At 49.0% G+C, this 18,116-nt stretch overlaps 1 protein-coding gene across 17 annotated transcripts in view; it reads left to right on the forward strand.

The window, feature by feature from the left end:
- Positions 1-407: 407 nt before the first annotated feature.
- AUTS2 (activator of transcription and developmental regulator AUTS2) overlaps positions 408-18,116 on the forward strand; it is a 526,196-nt gene continuing 508,487 nt past the window's right edge. For 13 of the 17 annotated variants that reach the window (XM_085521789.1, XM_015880952.3, XM_085521782.1 and 10 more), the window contains exon 1: positions 1,081-1,890. In XM_085521789.1, the coding sequence (XP_085377915.1) occupies positions 1,597-1,890 (294 nt within the window). In that variant the 5' untranslated portion in view covers positions 1,081-1,596. Of the gene's footprint in view, positions 1,891-18,116 lie in introns of all 17 variants that reach the window. The other 4 variants (XM_015880954.3, XM_085521774.1, XM_085521776.1 and 1 more) reach the window with 2 other exon arrangements.

Below are 18,116 nucleotides of genomic sequence, written 5' to 3' on the forward strand. Positions count from 1 at the left end.
AGATACAGGTGGAAAAAGGCAAAGCGAGGCCAGAAGACAACGGGACATCACAAACTGCGCACAAAGTTAACAACAAGAGGTGAGCAAGGCTGGGGGAGAGACCGAGGGGGGCGGCAAGGAGTGAAACGAGCAACAGCGAATAAAGGGGCCGCAACGGGAGGAGTGGGATCGGGGAGCAACGAGCCGCCCACCCTCCCACCGCCGAGTGCGCAGGCCCTGCGCGCATGCCCGCAACTTCTTAACGCGCGGATGGGGCGCTGCGTTTCACGCGGTGGAGAAGGGGAAGAAGCGGGCGGGGCTCGGCGGAGGCTCCATGTGATCGGGGGCGGCCACTGGGGGCCCCCACTGCCGGCCCCCGCTTCCATCCGCCCCGCGCCGTGCGCGGCCGTGCGGCTCCCGGCGGCTCCCGGTGCTGCCTCCGGGAGGAGGGGGGGGGGGGTCCGCAGCCGGGGCCGTCCCCGTTGGAGCGTATTTGAGCCTCATCAGCACCTCTGTTATTTATTTATTTTATTTCCCCCCCCTCCCCCTTATTTTTTTTTCCCTTTCCTATTCTTCTGCTTCTCGTGGTTATTTTTGGGGAGGGGGCCGACGTCTCTCCTCTCGGATTTATTATCACCACCTTCCCCCCCCCCCCCCACCCTCCCACCACCTCCTTCCCTTCTCTCTCCCCCGTCCACCCCTTCCTCGCCACAATTAATCCGATGAATTTACCATGATTGATCCGTATTAATAGCCGGGGTGGGTGGGCGTGTTTTGCTGCTTTTTCTTTTTTTCTTTTTTTCCCCTTATTTTTCCCCCCCTTTTTTCCCCTGTATTGTTTCCTTCTGGGTTCGGAGGGGCCGGGCAAACCCCCCCCCCCCCCCGGTTGGTGCCTGAGAACATCGCATCTGGACGCCGCGATCATTGTGCGAGCGGAGATAAAGAGCGAAGCGGGGGCGGCCGCACCCCCCGCGCAGCGCCGCGCACCCGCAGATTTATTTTGATTTAAAATATAGATATTTATATCTATTCTTTTAATGCTTATTTTTATTTTTTTTCCCCCTGGAACTTCTTCTAGTTGGGGGAGGAAAGGAAGAAAGGAAATAAATTCAGTGCAAGGAAATACTCTCAGCTCCCTCCTTCCAGCGGGTCTCTCCTTTCTTTATTTCTCCCCCCCCCTCCCCTCTTCAATGCTTTTTTTCCCCTCTTTCGGCGATCCGCGCCCTCCCAGCCCCGATCAAAGCATTCCGCTATTCTGATTTATTGCCTGCTCGGTGAGGCTGCTTTTTTTTTCCTGCTTTTTTTTTTTCTTTCTCTCGCTGCTTTTTTTCTCTCTCTCTCTCTTTTTTTTTTTTTTTTTTTACAAAGGCGACCTGAGATCAGCCATTACTTTCCTTGGCTCGCTCGTAGGAATCTCTTACATTTGGTGCTTTGCCGCTGGTGGTGGTGGAACCGCGCTCGGATTCTTTCATCCCCCCCCACCCCCTTTCCGCCCTCTCCTCCCTCCTTCCCTCGTTCCCTCCCTCCCTCCCCCGTTATTCCGCCGGGGGAGAGCCGGATTTGTGCCCGCGGTGGGGCGGGGGGGGACGAGAGCGAGAGGGAGAGCCGCCGAGAGACATGGATGGCCCGGCGCGATGCAACGGGCTTCGGAAGAAGCGGAGATCGCGGTCCCAACGCGACCGGGAGCGGCGAGCCCAGGGCGGGCGGCGAGGCGCTGCCGCCGGAGGGGCTCCCGGCCCCGGGGCCGCCCGTGCTCTCTCCTCCTCGGGCTCCGAGAAGGAAGACAATGGGCCCCCGCCGCCGTCCCGACCGCGACCCCCCCGGAGGAAGCGGCGGGAGTCTTCCTCGGCCGAAGAGGACATTATCGACGGTTTCGCGATGTCCAGCTTCGTCACTTTCGAGGCTCTAGAGGTAGGAGCGGCGCCGCTTTGTGTGCGCCTCATTGTGTGTGTGGGGGCAGCCGCGGGGGGGCCCCCGCCCCGACGCCGCCGCCGCCGTCTCCTCCGCCGCCGCGGCCCCCGCCCGCTCCCCCGGGCCGAGCTCCGTTCCCCCTTCTCCCCCTTCTCCCCCGACCCGGCCCCGGGGCTCCGCTCTGCCCGCTCCCCGCCCGCCCCCCACGGACACCTGCAGCGCTGCGGCCGCTCCCGGCGGAGGATGAGGCGGTGGATCGGGGCTCCCCATCCCCCTCGCCCCCCCAACCCCCCCAGTCCCCCGTTCAAACTTTTCTCTCCGGTGTCCCCCCCCCTTCCCCTTCCTCCCCCACCGCCCCCAACCCCCCCTTTCCCCCTCGTGTCCGGCCTGTCACGTTGGTCCGGTGTTTCCCCCCCCCCCGGAGGTGCAGCCTCCCCCGGCCCCGGTCACCGTGGGCAGCCCCGGGGGTGCGGTGGGTCGAAGGTCTTTGTTGTGTGGAACTTCTGCCTTGGAGAAGTTTGTGCGGTGAAAGGCGGATTGATTTGGGTTTATGTGCTCTGGAATCGCGATTGGAACAATTATGAACTGTCAAAATAAATGCGAAGATGAAGCTGATTGTTGAACAAAAAAAAAAAATATAAATGTGTGTTGCTCTGAAGCTGTTTCAATATTTAGCCAGGAAGGTTTGCTGGCTTTTTCTGGTGTGGTTTTCTTTTCTCTTTGTTCTTTTCTGAATTATTATTTATTTCTTGGAGCCAGAGTTTGTCCTTGGTTACACCTGCATCAACCCAGAGCTGTGTCTGGGAGTGAGCTTGCTGTGCTGTGATGGAAGGGTTGTGCCCTATGGACCCCTGCACCCGGCCCAGGGCAGAGTGATGGACGTGTGGGTTTCCCACCTGGGCTCCTGTCTGTGGGTGCTTTGCTCCAGTGAAGGGAGCAGTGCATGTTTGTCAGCTAGAGTGGAATTTGCAAGCAGAGCTTTTGGACCAATTCCTGTTTTTCCTCCAACAAAGCCCCAGTTCGTGTCGTTATGGGGTTTGATGGGAATATGGACCGGAGAATTTGGCCGTCGTGGTTGTTGGAGGGGAAGTGGAGAGCAAGTTTTATGTTCAGAGCTTGGTTGGATGTTTTGGAAGATCTTTTGATTGTGTTTCACTTTTATTTACTTACTTATTTGATTTCTTTTCCACTTGAGCTCCAACTAATTGCTATTTTGCAAAGCAAAGAGTGGTTCCTGCATGCATCCGTCCCACCCATGATCTTATAGTGCTAAAAAGGAGAGCAGAAACGTTACCCAGATCTGCCAGCTAATATCACGTTCGGATAAAACAATAGCTCGCACACTGAGACTTGACATACTTTTAATGTTCATGTGAGAGGTGGCACATTTTGACCTAACGATTTCATGCTGCGTTGAGAAATAATGTCACAAAATCGTTGTTAGGTGCTTTTTCCTGCAGCTCGGTGTATGTGTTGAAGTTGTTGTTTCTGAGGATCAGAGGGAGATGAAGGTGTCTGAGGCACCAGCCCAGTGGAAGGAGTTGTAGCGTGCTGGATTTCTCCCTGTGCTTTCAGCATTGAGGTTGTGTTGCTGTAGGAGCTGTGTCCTGGTGCTGGTAGGACACTCAAGTTTGTGTTTCAACTCATGCTGTTGGCAGAAAGCCCTGATGCTTTGGATGGGTGTCCTGGTGTGTGTGTGCACCTCGTGCTTTGTATCTGCTTTGGGCTCCTTGGAGGCTTTTCCACAGGTTGTGGAGGACTTTTGTGCCTCTCACATGATGACATTGACTTTGTGCTTTGTGTTGGACTTCAGCTTGTCCCTGGGCTTTGCATGGCTGAGAGTGTGCTGACACAGCAGGTGTTCTTGCTGCTTGGTGAAGAGCAGCTGCTGGGACTGGTGTGTACCTCTGGAAGGCTGAACCTGCATGCAGGGGTAGGGTGGCATGGGGTGGGCTGAGCTGTGTTGTGCTGCTGAGGACATCTGTGCAGCAGGAGGTGTGGGACTCTATGAGCACTTTGACCAAAGCTGTGAATGAGAACAAGGATTTCCATGTGGCTTTATTTCTGTCTGACCTTTCCTGAATGCTTTATGTTGGGAAAAGCCCAAGTTGTGCCAAGTACTGAGCTGTGAGGCTCGTGGATAGTGAAGAGACACAGGTGCTGCACTAGAAGGTGCATCTGATGGCTGTTGTGGTTCCACTAGGAATTGTTGTGTCTGTTAATCCACCAGTAATGAGCACACTGCTAAAAGTTCCCATCCCTTGAAGCAAAGTTATCTTTTTAATCAGCTCCTGCTGCTGGAGTTGTGCTCCTGTCCAGGTGTCAGCAGCCCATGATGGTGCACTGGGTGCTGTAGGTGGCACTGGGGCATCCATCATAGTCACTGTGCTGCTGTGAAGGAGCAGCCCTGCAGCTTGGCCTGGATCTGTGAGCAGCCTTGCTCTGTGTTTCACTCTGTGTTGGTTCCTGGCCTTGTCAAGTCTCACAGCTTGTAAGAAGTGCCCGTGCTTGGTGTGATGGTGTCCTGGCAGCCCGACAGCACAGGGTTCCCAAACCCCAGTGGGTGTGGGTTCGCTGCCATGTTCACCTCCCTCCGTGCCCTGGCAGGAGGCCGATGTGACAAGGCTGTTGGCATGCAGCACTGAAGATGGTTTATGTGATGAGAAATGAAATCTGACCTGAATGTTAAGATAGCTTAAAGCCTGGGAAGTACTTCGTGTTTCCTGAGTCAGCTCTGGCCATCCCCATGGAGTTTGCACTTGGTTTCAGGTTTTCTGAGAGCTGAGGAAGGTAATGAGGTTTTTTTTCTGCGGATGTTTGTTTAGCTTCAGCTCGGGTAGTTCGTCTGACAAGCCTGAAATGGGACACAGATATGTATAAAGCACAGAGATGGGGTGAGCTTGTGTTTAAAGGGGCTTCTTGTTTCGCAAGGGTGACACAATCCCTCACCATGCACACACTGAGCTGATTTCTGCTCGGCATTTTGTGACCGTGCTAAATTACTGTCAGGTAAAGCCCAATATAATTACTTACAAATGAGAAATGCTGACAAATATTTGTCGAGGAGCCGTTTAATGAGCTTCGTATTCTATGTCAGATGATTCCATCCACCGAGTGTAAATAATTTTCTTTAGCAATTGTTCCACTGAGTTTGTGTGATTGAGGCAGACGTTACCTATGGCAGTTCTATGTATTGGATGGGTCAAATAATACAGGGCTAGATGGAGTCAAGCTGATGGGGATTTTAAATAGAGACACACTTGATGCACAAACAAAATGTGGAAATAACAGGAAGGTTTTGAAGATAATGTGGTCTAAACAGCATGTCTCTGCTGTGTATGCAGTCAGTGTAACACCATATATGCTCCTGAAGGCAGGAGTTTGCTTTGATACCCACTGAGCGATGCCCATTGCTGTGCACAGCCCACTGGTGGGCTGCCTGTGTGGCAGAAGGGGCTTTGGGTTGGGTAGCAGCACTATGGCCTTGCAGTGTTTTCTCCTCGGATCATTCTGTTCACACCAACCTTCAGCTGGCACGATTAACCTGTTTACTTAAATTCTCTGAGATTTCAACAGTTTGTTCTGCCTTGTCTCTATCCTTTCATATTTCAAGAGGAATTTGATCCTCATGCCTTACTGCAGCAGCATCGTAACATCGGATGTTTGCTCAGCGCTGTCAGCAAATCTTGGTAGCCCTCCTTGTATTTGTTGACTGCTTAGATGCGTCTGTGTTTGTCCTGGTCTCTGTTTGCACATGCAAGTCTTCAGATTTAGACCAGCAGAGAAGGTAATAACTAAATGAAGATATAGCGGCGTTCGGTCTGGTGTGACACGGGGATATCATACGAAGCAATGTGTTTATTATTTTCACTATGTACTTAGAGGAAGCAGTAAATTGACCCGAGATCAAATTTGGAGATAACCTTGACAGAGCAGCTACGTCTCTTGATGAAAACCCTCTGTGACCAGAGCTGAAGCATCAGCAACCAGAACTGAAACTGGGGCTGATAACAGCGGGATGCACGTTCCACCAGAGGAACCTCTCGGGTAATTTTGGAAAGCTGTGTTGCTATAATTTGGGCATGTGAATGAAAGCTGGAAGCTGGGCAGCCCCGGCTCCACCTGGCTCATAGGCTGGTGGAGAGCTGATGCTGTCTCTTTGCACGCAGAATGACAGAGGATTGCTATCTTTGTGCGAGTGTTCTTTTAAACTCCTGAAGGTAACAAAGAAATGAAGGTGGGGATTTTTCCCTTTCCCATGGGTGGTAGCAGGAGGCACAATGGCCGTGAGTTAAAGAAGTAAGAGTTTAAACTATACGGACAATTTCTTTAGATAGACAAAGTAGTCTCTTCTGGCCCCGCTCTTTAAGATTAACATTAATGGGAATTATATCACGTATCAATAGGACAAAAGACACTCTTATCCTTTTTTTTTTTTTTTTTTGGCATCTTTTTTTTCCTTTTTATTTTCCCCCTGCTATTTGCTTGGGAAAGGAAGCCCTTTCTCATTAAATATCTCTTGCTTCTGCTGGGACGAGGGAGTGTAAAGAAATAGGTTTATAAAGTAAAGGTAAAAGATCAGGAACTTGGAAGGTAAATGGCTGCTAAAGAAAGGCAAAGAAAAAAATCAGCAGAAAGACATCAAGGGGCCGAGTAATTGAAAGATTGAGTTACAATGCTGAGATCAATAGAGACGTATTGGCAACTGGATGGGAACACGGTGAACCAAAGGGAGATGTTGTTCCTTGAGGCTGCAGGTGGGATCTGTGTATGCAGATGTGCCCTGGTAGAGCCTGCACTGCCAAGGGGGAATGCTCTACACGGCGTGCCCCTGCTTAAACAGCAATACACCTGGTGTGTGCTCTGTTAGGAGGCAGGCAGGCAGATTCCTCACCGGGTGAGGTGGCTTCTTTCCCCTTGTCTCCCTGTTGCTACACTTGTGTTATTTTAAAGGACTGTTTCTATCAGTTTGAGTGAAGACCCTACTGCATTACACCGGGGGTCTGACCTGCAGCTTCGTAATTATCTGCAGCTAAATTAGAAGTTCAATCTTTGTTCTCAGCAACAATAAGTTGAGTCAGATAGGTTTTATAAATAGCCCGAGCTCAAGTTTAGCAAGTCTCAAACGCAATTAATAAAAGGGTAATGGAATTAGGAAGTTGTGGGTTGAGATGTGGCGTTTTTAATTCTGAGTTTCCCTTGACTTGAGTTGCAGTGTTCTGCTGAGGCCATGTTGCTCTGGTTCTGCCATTGAAATGGCTTGCTCTGTTCCCCTGTGTTCCTGTACATCATCCTTGTGGCTTCTAAGTCCAGTATCTGTGTTCTCCTTGGGTTTGGCTACCAGCTGCATGCGTTCCTTGTGCAGTCAGTTTGTTGTCATTTTGACTGGATGCCAAGCCATGGCAAAGCCCACTTCAGAACGTCATAGTCCTCTAAACTCCTTTTGTTGTAAAATGGATATTATGAAAATCCACTTCGTAAGTAACGAGAAATGGCTAATGCAGGTAGGGATTTGTTTTGCTGTAACAGCAGAACGTGTGGTGGCAATTTGTCGGAGCCCCGGCTCAGCTCTGCTCTTCTGTTTGCCTTTAAGTAGTGTGTTACCTTAATATCTTGAGATTTTTTTCTCCTTGTATCTTGGCAACACCGCTGCTGAAGTTAGAACACTGATGTGCTGGAGGAGGAGAAGGCTTTAACCAAAGGGGTAAATCTTCAGTCTTCTCAATGCTGCAGGGAGGGCTTTGGTTCTGCACCCTGCCCATAATGGTGTGGAGGTCAGCAGACGCAGTGTGTTATTCCCTGGCACTGTGTGTGTATTCATCTCTTTGTGGCTTTTTGCCTGTCAGGTGTAATTTGATCGTGCTGTATGGCATACATTGTGTGTGGATTTACTTGGGTTTTGTTTGGTGCACGTCCTGATCCTCCTGGTTTTGGAATCTGGTGAGACAGATGTGGTGGGTGTGCAGAGGTGTGCTCGTATCTGATGTGTCTGAGCTGTGTGGGTTGTGTGATGCTGAGTGATGCACGGATGGGATGAATATCCCACATCCAAATGGGAGCAGTTTTTTCCCCAGCCCTACAGAAGGTTGGTTTCATGTTCAGGAGTGATCTCTGTTACTCTGTCTTGCACGTGTTTGCCAGCTTTGCAAAGTGGAAGTTGCTTCTCCTCTAGAACCAGTGCTTCTATAAACTGCATCTTCTTATGCTTTTATTTGGTAGCAAAGGGGAATTGTTGGTTCAGGAATAAAACTACCATCAACCTGTCTCCTCCATCCATGAAACTGGGGGGTGCCTGGTTTAAAAAGGGATGTCCAGAGTTGTCTGGAGGCTCTGCTGCTGGCCTGGATTCCAGCAGCTTTCCTCATCTTCCTCTGGGCTTCCGCACACCCACCTGCCTGTACTGTGCCTCTGTGGAGGGTCCTGGCAGTATCCTATGGGGGTCCTCCAGCAGCTGACACGCACTCTAAGCCCATAGGAGGTGTGGGAAGGTTTGCACATCTGGCCAGCTGTGCTCAGTGGGCAGTGAAAGTGGCTGTGACCTCAGAGGAGAGCGCGTGGTGAGGGGGCGAAGGAAGAAGTGCTGCTGCTGGGGATGATTTGTGTTGCAACTCAGTTAGTGCTGTGGGTTTCAGTGCACATCAAGGGCACTTTGACCTCTGAATGGAATCCTTTGGTGTGAAATTGGGCCTTTTCTCCCTTCTTTTCTTCTCTTAAAGAAATTCAAAATAAATACTGAAAATCAAAACCTTCTGTTTGGAGGGGACCGAATTGCCTCCCTTTGTTTTATGTGATTTGGATATTACCAAACGATTAAAAGTCCTAGTCATTTTTACTGCCTGGCTGTTGTGCTTATGGGCAGGGACTCTTTCGTCATTAGTCGCTTTAACTATGGAAAAGTAGAATAAAAATGCAATTAATGTGGCTCAGCAGCTGAGTCGGCTGGACTCTTTTTTTTTTTTTTTTTTTCTAATTCAGAAAAAAATAGTAAATTTTAATGAGTCCTGGGATCAGAAAGATACATCTGGTGGATGGACTTGCCAAGTTTTCAACCTCAGAATGCGTGTTGAAAAACTCAGTGAATTATGTAGCTACAAAAGTGGATCTTTGCATGTTTATAAGACCTCAGTGCAATCTCCCTATATTTGCCTAATGGCAAACAGACGTTCTCATAGAGTTGCAACCCAGAAGGACACGCATATGCTGAAAGGGCTCTGTGAGCCGATTGTGTTTGCATCAGAGTGCTGCTAGCAAGGGGGTTGTAGCAGATTCATTAAATTAAACAAATAAAGAACGTACATCTTGGTCTTGGATGAAAGGAAATAGACTGAAGAGAAAAGGGAAGGGGGAGAGGTGAGGAAGCACTGAAACTTTAAATGTATGTGACGTGTGGGCTGCCATAGTGTGCCTCTACTGCTGAACCAGAAAATGTATAACAACTGTTTGTCATGTGCATGTATTTATAGCCATTCACGTAATGAGGAAGTTTCATGAGGTTGTAATAACATATCAAGATGGATGTAATTAAAACAGAAGCAAATTGACACCTCCAGATTAAAGGCAAACTCTAAACTAATACACCTGTACGCTGTCACTTATGTATTAGTTGTCTGGGGCAGCCTGCCAGATATGCAAATAAAAAGGCATTGGCACATTTCCTTGGATGTGTGGTTATGAAAAGCCAACTATTTAATTTTACCTGGCCCTGCTCAGGTTTGTTGCGACAGCTGGGTTCGTTAGTTGGGTGTCACTGGTGCTTTGTGGCTGGAAGGGGCAAAACAGTGCAGAAGGTTGGGGGAAGGAGTGTGAATATGGTGTGGGTGGGCAGAGAGAAATGGTCATTGGGTGACATCTCACCTTAGGAAAGGTGTCTGTGTGCTGTTATGGGTCTATCTAAACTCATAGACAAACTGATGAGTGTTTGAGCTCAGGCGCTGTGTTGGCTATGGAGCAGCATGGGGATGATTTGCGTTGCTAGCTGCAGGCAGGTGAATGGAAGCACCAGGTTTGCACTTGTACAGCCTGCATCCCATTCTGCAGAGGTGGCTGCACAATGCAGCTGCTCTCAGGTGCTGCCTGCACTAAAGATCCAATGGGCATGTTTTGCTGTTGAATCAGAGTCTCCTTTTTCAATCCATCTGGATTAGAGATCAATCATGCGACGTAGCGTTGGCTTCAAAGTGGTTTCAAATGGTCGCATTTTTGTCTTCAGTGTTTCAACAACTTCTCTTCCACCTTTAATCTTTCATGAGCAGAAGCTTCAAAAGATAATTAGTAAAACATGCTTTTATCTGCATTTATCTCAAAACATGATTAATTTTTTAGCTGCAATTACAGCAATCATTTCAAGTTTCCTCTATATTAATGAGTAAAGGGATTTTTGTGTGTGTGTGTGTGCCTAAACAGGGCTCTGTTGGTCGGGTTGGAAGGTACGTTTATGAGCGTGCTTTTTGTTTTCATTGCTGGGGATTGAATTTCCGGTGCCAGGAAGCAATATTTCACATGGATTAAAGTCTTTGAAATGCTCTTGCCCAGCTTCCCCGGATCATTTTGAGGAGCTGACAATAATGGGAACGGCAGCAGGCGCTTTGTGAGGCCCTGCTGCTGGCTCGCTGCTTGTTGCACGCGTGCTGCATGGTATGTCCTCTTGGCATCGCAGCGTAGGAAATGCAGTGCAGGTGGTTTGTTAATGAATCGACAATGACGTGTCAGGACCTGGTATGAGGGGGGTTTTTTGTTGTTTTTTTCACATTGGCCCAAGTGCATAATGTTGGGGAGGATTTGGGGTAAGCCCGCACTGCACTGGTTCATACATGGCTTTAATTTCTAACTTGGGATTCCAGTTGCCCTGCCCTGCAGTCCCTGGGGAGGTGGGTGGGATGGTGACTCCAGCAGTGAATTGGGCAGCTGCATAGGAAGGCAGGCGAGTGTGTAATCAGATTGCTGATAAAACCAGGTCTCCGAGTCCCCTGAATGGGTGGCTGTGCAGTGAATAGCCTGTAAGGTCTGCTGTGGCTGCTCTCTTTGTTCGGTGCTCTGACAGAAATCTCCCTGGTCTCCTTGTTGGCATATTTTTACATCTGTTATCCATATTCTGGATTTGTTCTGGCTGCAGTCTTATTTTGTTTTGCAAAATCTACCTGGCTTTGGGACGGAGATATATGTTTGCTAAGGCAGATTTGGAAATTGCGTTGTTGAAATACAGCCCATATGGGCCATTGTAAAATGGTTACTGCAGCATATAATTGCCTTCACAATGATGTGCTTTGTCATTTCACTTCCATCTTCAAAGAGGCTCTCCTGTAGTCTGCTGACAGCAATGGTGGTATTAGAAAACATATGGATTTGTAAAGGCATTAAACTGTCTTTAGTTCAAGGATTAGATTACAGTGTTAGAGTATGGGTCACCACGTTCCCGTGCAGATAGGCTAAGCTTGGCGATGCTGGGTTGTGCTGTGGCTTGGGGAAGGGGTTGTGCATTGAAAACATTGGGTGTAATACCCCTGAGTGCGGGGGAGCTCCTTGTTTTTCCTATAGGACCTGCAGCCTTCCCAGCTGGAGCAGCAGAGCTGCACAGGGCTCGCCATCACCTGCTGCTGTGCTGCATCTTGTGCTCAGTCCTCCCCATACAGCCCCTGGTATCTCGTCCTTCAGACACTGCCCCACTGCAGTATATCAGGGCTGCCTTGTGCTGATCCGTCCCCTTAAATCTTGCTATGAGGAATGTTAAAGGCTGCATTACTGCCTCTGACAGCTGCAATGGTGATAAGCAAATTAGGGCTGTCATTAGTGCTGGTGTCTGTTGGTGTGGTGTGTCATGGAACTGGGATATCTGCGTTACTAACTGGCCTATAAAAATATCTAAGTCAGTGCAGGGTTTTTTTTAATCCTTGCTTAACAAATGTAAGAGCAAAGCTGCTTCGTGGTAGGAGGTGTATGAGATGGAGCGTGGGTTCACGTGTGGCACGGTGTGATTTGTGGTGAGCAGTGTGGACATGAAGAGGACAAACAGTTTGTGCTGTGAGGTTCCAGCAGGGCTTTGTCTGGTGATCGTGTTAGTGAGTATTTGCTTAAGCACAGTCAGGAGCTTGTTATCAGGTATATACATAAATACATACGTCTGTATCAGGTGTGCATCTATGTACATCTTTACTGCAAGGCTTTGCAAAAGTGGCTTTCTATGAAGGAGTGTATTTGGGGGCAGCTTGGGGCTCTTTCCTGTGCCCACTGTAGCACACAGTGGGGTTTGGCCCCTGGTGCCTCCTCCTGCCCAGCTGTGTGCTGAGCTGTCTCCAGTCCGGATGAACAGGTGGTGGGACTCAAATCGCCGCGCTCTGAATGGAGCTCGCTCTGCACAATAGCTCACCAGAGGCCTGTTTTGTTACAGAACATTGATTGAATAAATATTCCTATGCATACAAAAGAGGAGAAATCTGTTACGGCACTCTGCAGTTATTTTTCCATTAATGGCAAGGAGCTCACTAATTTTCCTGGCCCTTCCAGTCTCTGTGCTTGACTCCATCCCTTCCCATTGCTCCTGATGCCTCCAAGTACACGAGCACCATGCAGACAGCCCAGCAGCTCCTCAGGTTGGCTTGCACCCACTGTGCAACCTGTTCTCATTAACTCCACACTCTGTGTTCAGTATCAGTGTTCCTTGTGGTAACCGATGTTTGTTTCATTAATACATAGAGCATAGGTCCAAAATCTGAGGCTGCAATACCTGTGTCTTGTGGGGCGCTGGCATTTGGGGCAGAATGTCTCCATGACATGAATAAAACCCCAAATCCATGGGCTGAGGGCTGGGTCAGTGCCTGCAGAATGAATGGTAAGGTTCAGTGTGAGTTTCTAAGGAATGCTGATAGTCACAGGAACCTATCAAAAGGGTACAGAAAATATGAAATGAGCAAGCAGGAATGGGAGTTAATTACCAAGCAGTGATTACTCTGATATAACCAATTATTGGATCATTAAGTGTTTATTACCTTTCTTTTATGCTCCTTTCCCCCCTAAGTGCAGTTTTGTCCTCATACTATTAAGGAAAAAGAGTGGGTCTAGCACGTGAAAAGCCATTTCAAAGCCTGGAAGGTATGAAAAGAGCATCTCCTCCTGGCACCTGCTGCTCTGCCTGCTCGCTCTGCTTCGCCTTGCTCCATGTGTTTGGGGTCAAGTGCTGTGAACCCTGTGCAAATTCAGATGAGCTCATTGCTAGGAAGGGACGCAGGGGCAGCGGTAGGGCTCAGTTAGTGCAGTTTGCTGCAGCGTGAGGTGGATGTGTCTTTCTCATTCATCTCCCAGCAGCTCCTCCCTCCCCTCGCTGGGCCTCCCAAGGGAGCGGTTCCCATGGCAGGGCAGAAGTGATGCAGTTTGAGAGCAAGATGTACACGGTGCCTGGGTCTTCTGCAGGCAACTGGAAAATAGCGTCTTTTCAGGCTGACTGCAGTTATTTTGGATGACATTTGAGGGTTTGAAATGTTAAAGTAATTTTTAAAAATACAGCTATTTGTGACTTTCGGAGATGATCCTTAGACGTGGAGTTGTTTAAGCTTTCTAGCTCAGCGAAGGAAGGGTCAGGGTAAGAAATGGTCCCTGCTTGTCGCTGCAGTGCATCGCTCAGGGTATGTGTGTATATGGAGCAGTGCTTGTGGGTGTGAGGCTGGCTGAGGGGTTCTGGGCTCACACTGAGCCACCAGGGCTGGAGAGCTAAAATGTCCATCTTGACTTCTCTGAAGCAATACAGCTTCCTCATCCAGCAGCATTGTCAGCTGTCTCTGTGCCATCACTACCCCATGCCCCACGTCCTGCAGTGGGTGTGGGAGGGCAGCCTGTGCTCCACGCTGCTTTGGCTGCTGTCTTCCAGCAAGAGGTCAGCCAGGAGCAAGGTCAGGGCACGGCTGCAAGCAGCGAGGCGGGGACAGAGGTTAATGTGAGGGCTGCAGGCATCAGTGCAGCATGTGGTCAACTTGCTGCGAGCAGGTTCTGAACCGGGAGATAATGAGGAGGGTTTACTCTAATTCTATTATAATGTATAATTAACTAGCATAATTGATAGCAATTTTCCCCGTGTGTCTGCCTGTGTACATAAAGTCTCATTTTCGGCTTTTGTGCTGTTCCTCTGTGTGCTGATGCTGCGCCCGCGGGTGTGGAGGGGAGCACAGAGCTGCTGAGAGCAGGATATGATGCAGAGGGATGCCCTGAGCTGAGCAGGGCTGCTGCTGATGAAGAAGCCCACAGCTGTTGAATGCTATGTCCTCATATCTGCTCTGCTTGCCCACACACTTGATATTGCAGGGTAAAGTCGAGTCGTTAATGTTTGTTTAATTTTTTTTCCTTCATTATCTGCAACACGCAGTTAGTGGTGTAAATGCAAATAACCTACTTCTCCATCCTTCATCCCTCGGGATGGGAAACCTAAAGGCCACGTTCTTGCCAGAGAGTTGGGGATTTAGCCTCGCAGCTCCCTTAAATGTTAGCAGGAAACATGTGGCTGAAGGCTCCCGAATGCTGAGCTGAGGCTCTTCCCTTGAGGTTTGGGTTTATTTGGAAATTCAATTTGTGATTATTTTTATTATTTCAAAGGTTACGCAACACTGTAAGCCCCAGATTTTAGGTCACTCTGCCTTTCACAGCCCAGATCCACCTCATGGGTTGGAAGGCTCCCGGAGGACTACGAAAGGCTCCGGCTTAGTGTTATCCAGGAGAAAACGTGTGTAAGAGGTGTATTAGAAATAGCAGGTAATGGAGCTGCTGTCTGCCAGCCTGGCGAGCGCAATGTGAGCAGTGCTGTGGGATGACTGCATGCACTTAGAATCCTATTTTATTTTTTTTTAAGTAAAATAATGCTAATTGCTGCAGGCTGAATGCTGCCAGGGTCTTACAAATAAATACCTGTCAGCGCGTGGAGCTGGAGCCAAGGAGTCGGGGAGTGGAGGGGGGGATCAGTGTGGCTGCTTCCAGGCAGAGAGCACTGCTAAATCTAGCGAAGGATTAATAGCCAAATAATCCTGCTTGTCCAGGAAACCCATGACAACGTGAAGGTTTGCGATCAGTGTGATAGGCTTTAGAATGAGTGCAGTAATGCATTCAGGAGCCACCAGAGATAGAAACCTATTGCTATTCATGCTCCATCACATCTGAGCTTTCCTGTTTCCTGCTCCAGTGTGTGGAGCTCCTTCCACTCGAAGCCCAGCATCGTTTCAGTGGCAGCTTTCACCAGAACCCGTATAAATGCATCCAAATCCAGCAAAAATCCCCCTGTTGCTCAAAATCAATTCCTCTTATCATTTGAAGAGCCTCATCTTGGGCTCCAGGTCTGTGCTGTTCTGTAGTGCTGCAGCTGTTCTGGCTGCAGAAGTTGGGTTGGGATGGGAATGAAAATAAGGGAGCAGTGGGACGCTGTGCAATAGAGATGGTTGTTGGTTGTTGTCTTGGGTGGTCAGTTGCTTTTACAGGGGCTTTTCTTAGACCATTGGAGACTGCTTAATACCTGAGTTTCACTAGTGGCCATAGAATGCCCATAGAAAATCTCCCCTTCCTTTGTCTGCTGTGGGTCGCAGTGCTGGAGGTGTGGGGCTGGCCCTGTGCTTGGTGACAACACCCGTGCAGCTTCAGTTCTTTCTCCACCAGCGGAGAGCCTGCTTTCCCCAGGAGCACTTGTGTTTTTTTGAAGCCATTTGTTTTCCCTTGCGCTGAGTCATTAAACACTCCTGCCTGTGTTTTGTTGTTTTTACCCTCTGTAGGAGCTGAGGGAATTTATTCAGCATCTTGTTCCAGTAATGGAGGGGCTGAGGAGGTGCTTGAGTGCCGTGCATGGCAGCGGAGGCGCGGACGTGGCTGCTGTGACATCTCACTGCTGAAGTGGGATGTCAAGATCTGAGATCCTTTTCCACTTAGTGTACAAGAGCGTTAGAACAAAAGGAAACAGAAAGCAGCTCTGCACAGAAAGGGAAAGCAGTCCCAAACCCCTCTGGCTAAAGGTGAATTTTTCATGTTACGGACAATTTCAGGCAGGAATTGTGTAAGAAACACTTCACCTGCGTGCTGGTGGATGTGCTGGGGTCAGAGCTGTGCTGTACAGCAGCAGGGCACGCAGCCTTCCTGCTTTCATTCTGATATATTTTTTTTCCATTCCAACTGTGTTCATAGCAGATGGTGATTATTATGTTTGCTCAGATCAATGAATATTAAAATTAAAAAGAAAAAAAAAAAAAGAAAAAAAAAAAGAAGAAAACAATGCCCTTCAACTCAATAGAGTCACCAGGGGTTCAGCTGTAGCCCCTGGGCTTTCATTTGGACAGAATTACATTCTAGCAGTTACATGGAATTTTTACAAGCAATTGTGTTGCATGGGATGAGCGGCTCCGCTCGGGGCAGACCTCCCTCCTTTCTGCCTTCCCAGGAACTCTGGGGTTATACATCTGGATGTTGGGTACCCAGTGAGGTGTAGGGGTGCAGAGTGAGAGATGGGTTGGGGATGAGCTGGGTCTGCTGAAGCAGAAGGGATGCTGCTGGGATGGGAGAGCTGAGCTTTGCCTCCTGGCTGCTTCGGTGGTAGGTTGTGCTGTTGGCTTTGTTTGCTCAATTTCCTTCCTGTGCATGAATCCAGTTCCAGGTATGAGGACACATGTATGTTCACTCTGTTGGGCAGCCCCTTCCTGGGCACTCCAGCCAAGTTCCCCTCATATTGGAGATCCCATAGCATGGAGAGGAGCAGACACAGCCATGTGTTGACCAACCCGTGTGTTTCATTTGGAGAAGCAGCTTTAGGTTCTTGAACCATGGGAGGAATTGCTGTCGTTGTGTCCCTATGTTCTCACCCATGTCTGAATGCGTTCTACTCACAGCAATATGTTTTTATGGGGACTGGCTTTTATCTGTGTGTTTTTGGGAATTGCTGGAGCTGAGGTTCGAGCAGGCTGCGCTCCTGGGGAAGCTGTTGTATGAAAATAGAACTTCACACCTTCAGGGGTGTGCGGTGCTTCACACTATATCCCCGTGTTCTGTGTTAAATGATGAAGTGGTGTCATAAAACGCGCCTGGAGAGTTCTTATCTCCTTTGTGTGCCCTGTAACATTTTTGTATTTGCATCAAGCATTGAGGTCTGCTGAAACAAACGAGAAGGGCAGGTCAGGCTGCTGGCAATGCAGAGAGGGATTTTCTACCAGGAGGTGCACGGCTGAGGATAATACTGCAGGGAGATGAATCCCTTACAGAGTCACTGAGTTTCAGGGCAGAAGGGCTGCTCATTCGGGAAGCGGCCGTGCTGTTTGATGGAGAAGCTCCCACTCATCACCACTGATTTTCCTGGAAGCTGAAGTGTATTTGGCAGATAAAGTGACATTATTTCAGGTCTTTATCACGTGTAAAAGATGCTCCTGCTTCTTGATTTTTGTCTCTTTTTTCTCCTGTGATTCTTTTTTTCCCCTCCTTCTCCTTTAAACTCATTCACAGAGTCTTGTCTTTGCTTCATAGCATAAGGGGGGTGTTAGGAGGCACTGAGCAGAAAAAGAGAAGAGGGAGTCACTGTGTCAGCGATATGTCCATGGGTTGCTCTGTGTTAAATGCTGTGTTCCTCATCTCTAAGGGTCTAATAAAATTAGAGGAGGTACAGCCGTGGTCTGAGGATAGTGGTCAGAGGGAGATCAGCATAAGGAATGGGAGAACACAGAAGGGTATTTTGGTGTGGAGCAGCCACGTGTTACACTGTTACACATAGTGGTGTCTCGTTTTGTGCTGCTGAAGAAGGCTCTGTCCTGGTGTGGCTGAAACAAGGCGGATCCCTCCAGTGATTATTCCTCTTTTCAGATTTCTTGTTCTTTCAGCTCATTTAAATGGTATTTCTTTTCCTTTTCTGTAGCCTCGGTGCCTGTCTGCAGCCTGACTCCCTTCTTGAGCTGGTGTAAATTGCAGGAAACCTTATTAAATCAAAGTATTTAAATGAGGCGAGGTGCAAGGAGAGTGGGGAGCCTTTGCTGGAAGAAGCAGAGGCCGTTCTTCCCCTGCTCTGGGGCCCTGGAGGAGCACGGTTCACCTAGCAGCAGGCTCAATAAAGATGCAAATGTTACACCTTCATTTGCTGTTAACATCAAAAAAGATAGGGGGGTTTGTAAGAGGACAGTCACTTTGTTATGGGGGGAGCTCGTTTGTCTTTGTTCCTGCTACCCTGCTCCTTGCAGGCATGGCCACCATTGACCCCTGCTTTGTCTGCCCTGCATTGGTGGAGATGGATG

The sequence above is a fragment of the Coturnix japonica genome, chromosome 22 (assembly GCF_054131305.1).
Source record: "Coturnix japonica strain WE chromosome 22, WE-NBRP24, whole genome shotgun sequence".
Lineage (NCBI taxonomy): Eukaryota > Metazoa > Chordata > Aves > Galliformes > Phasianidae > Coturnix > Coturnix japonica.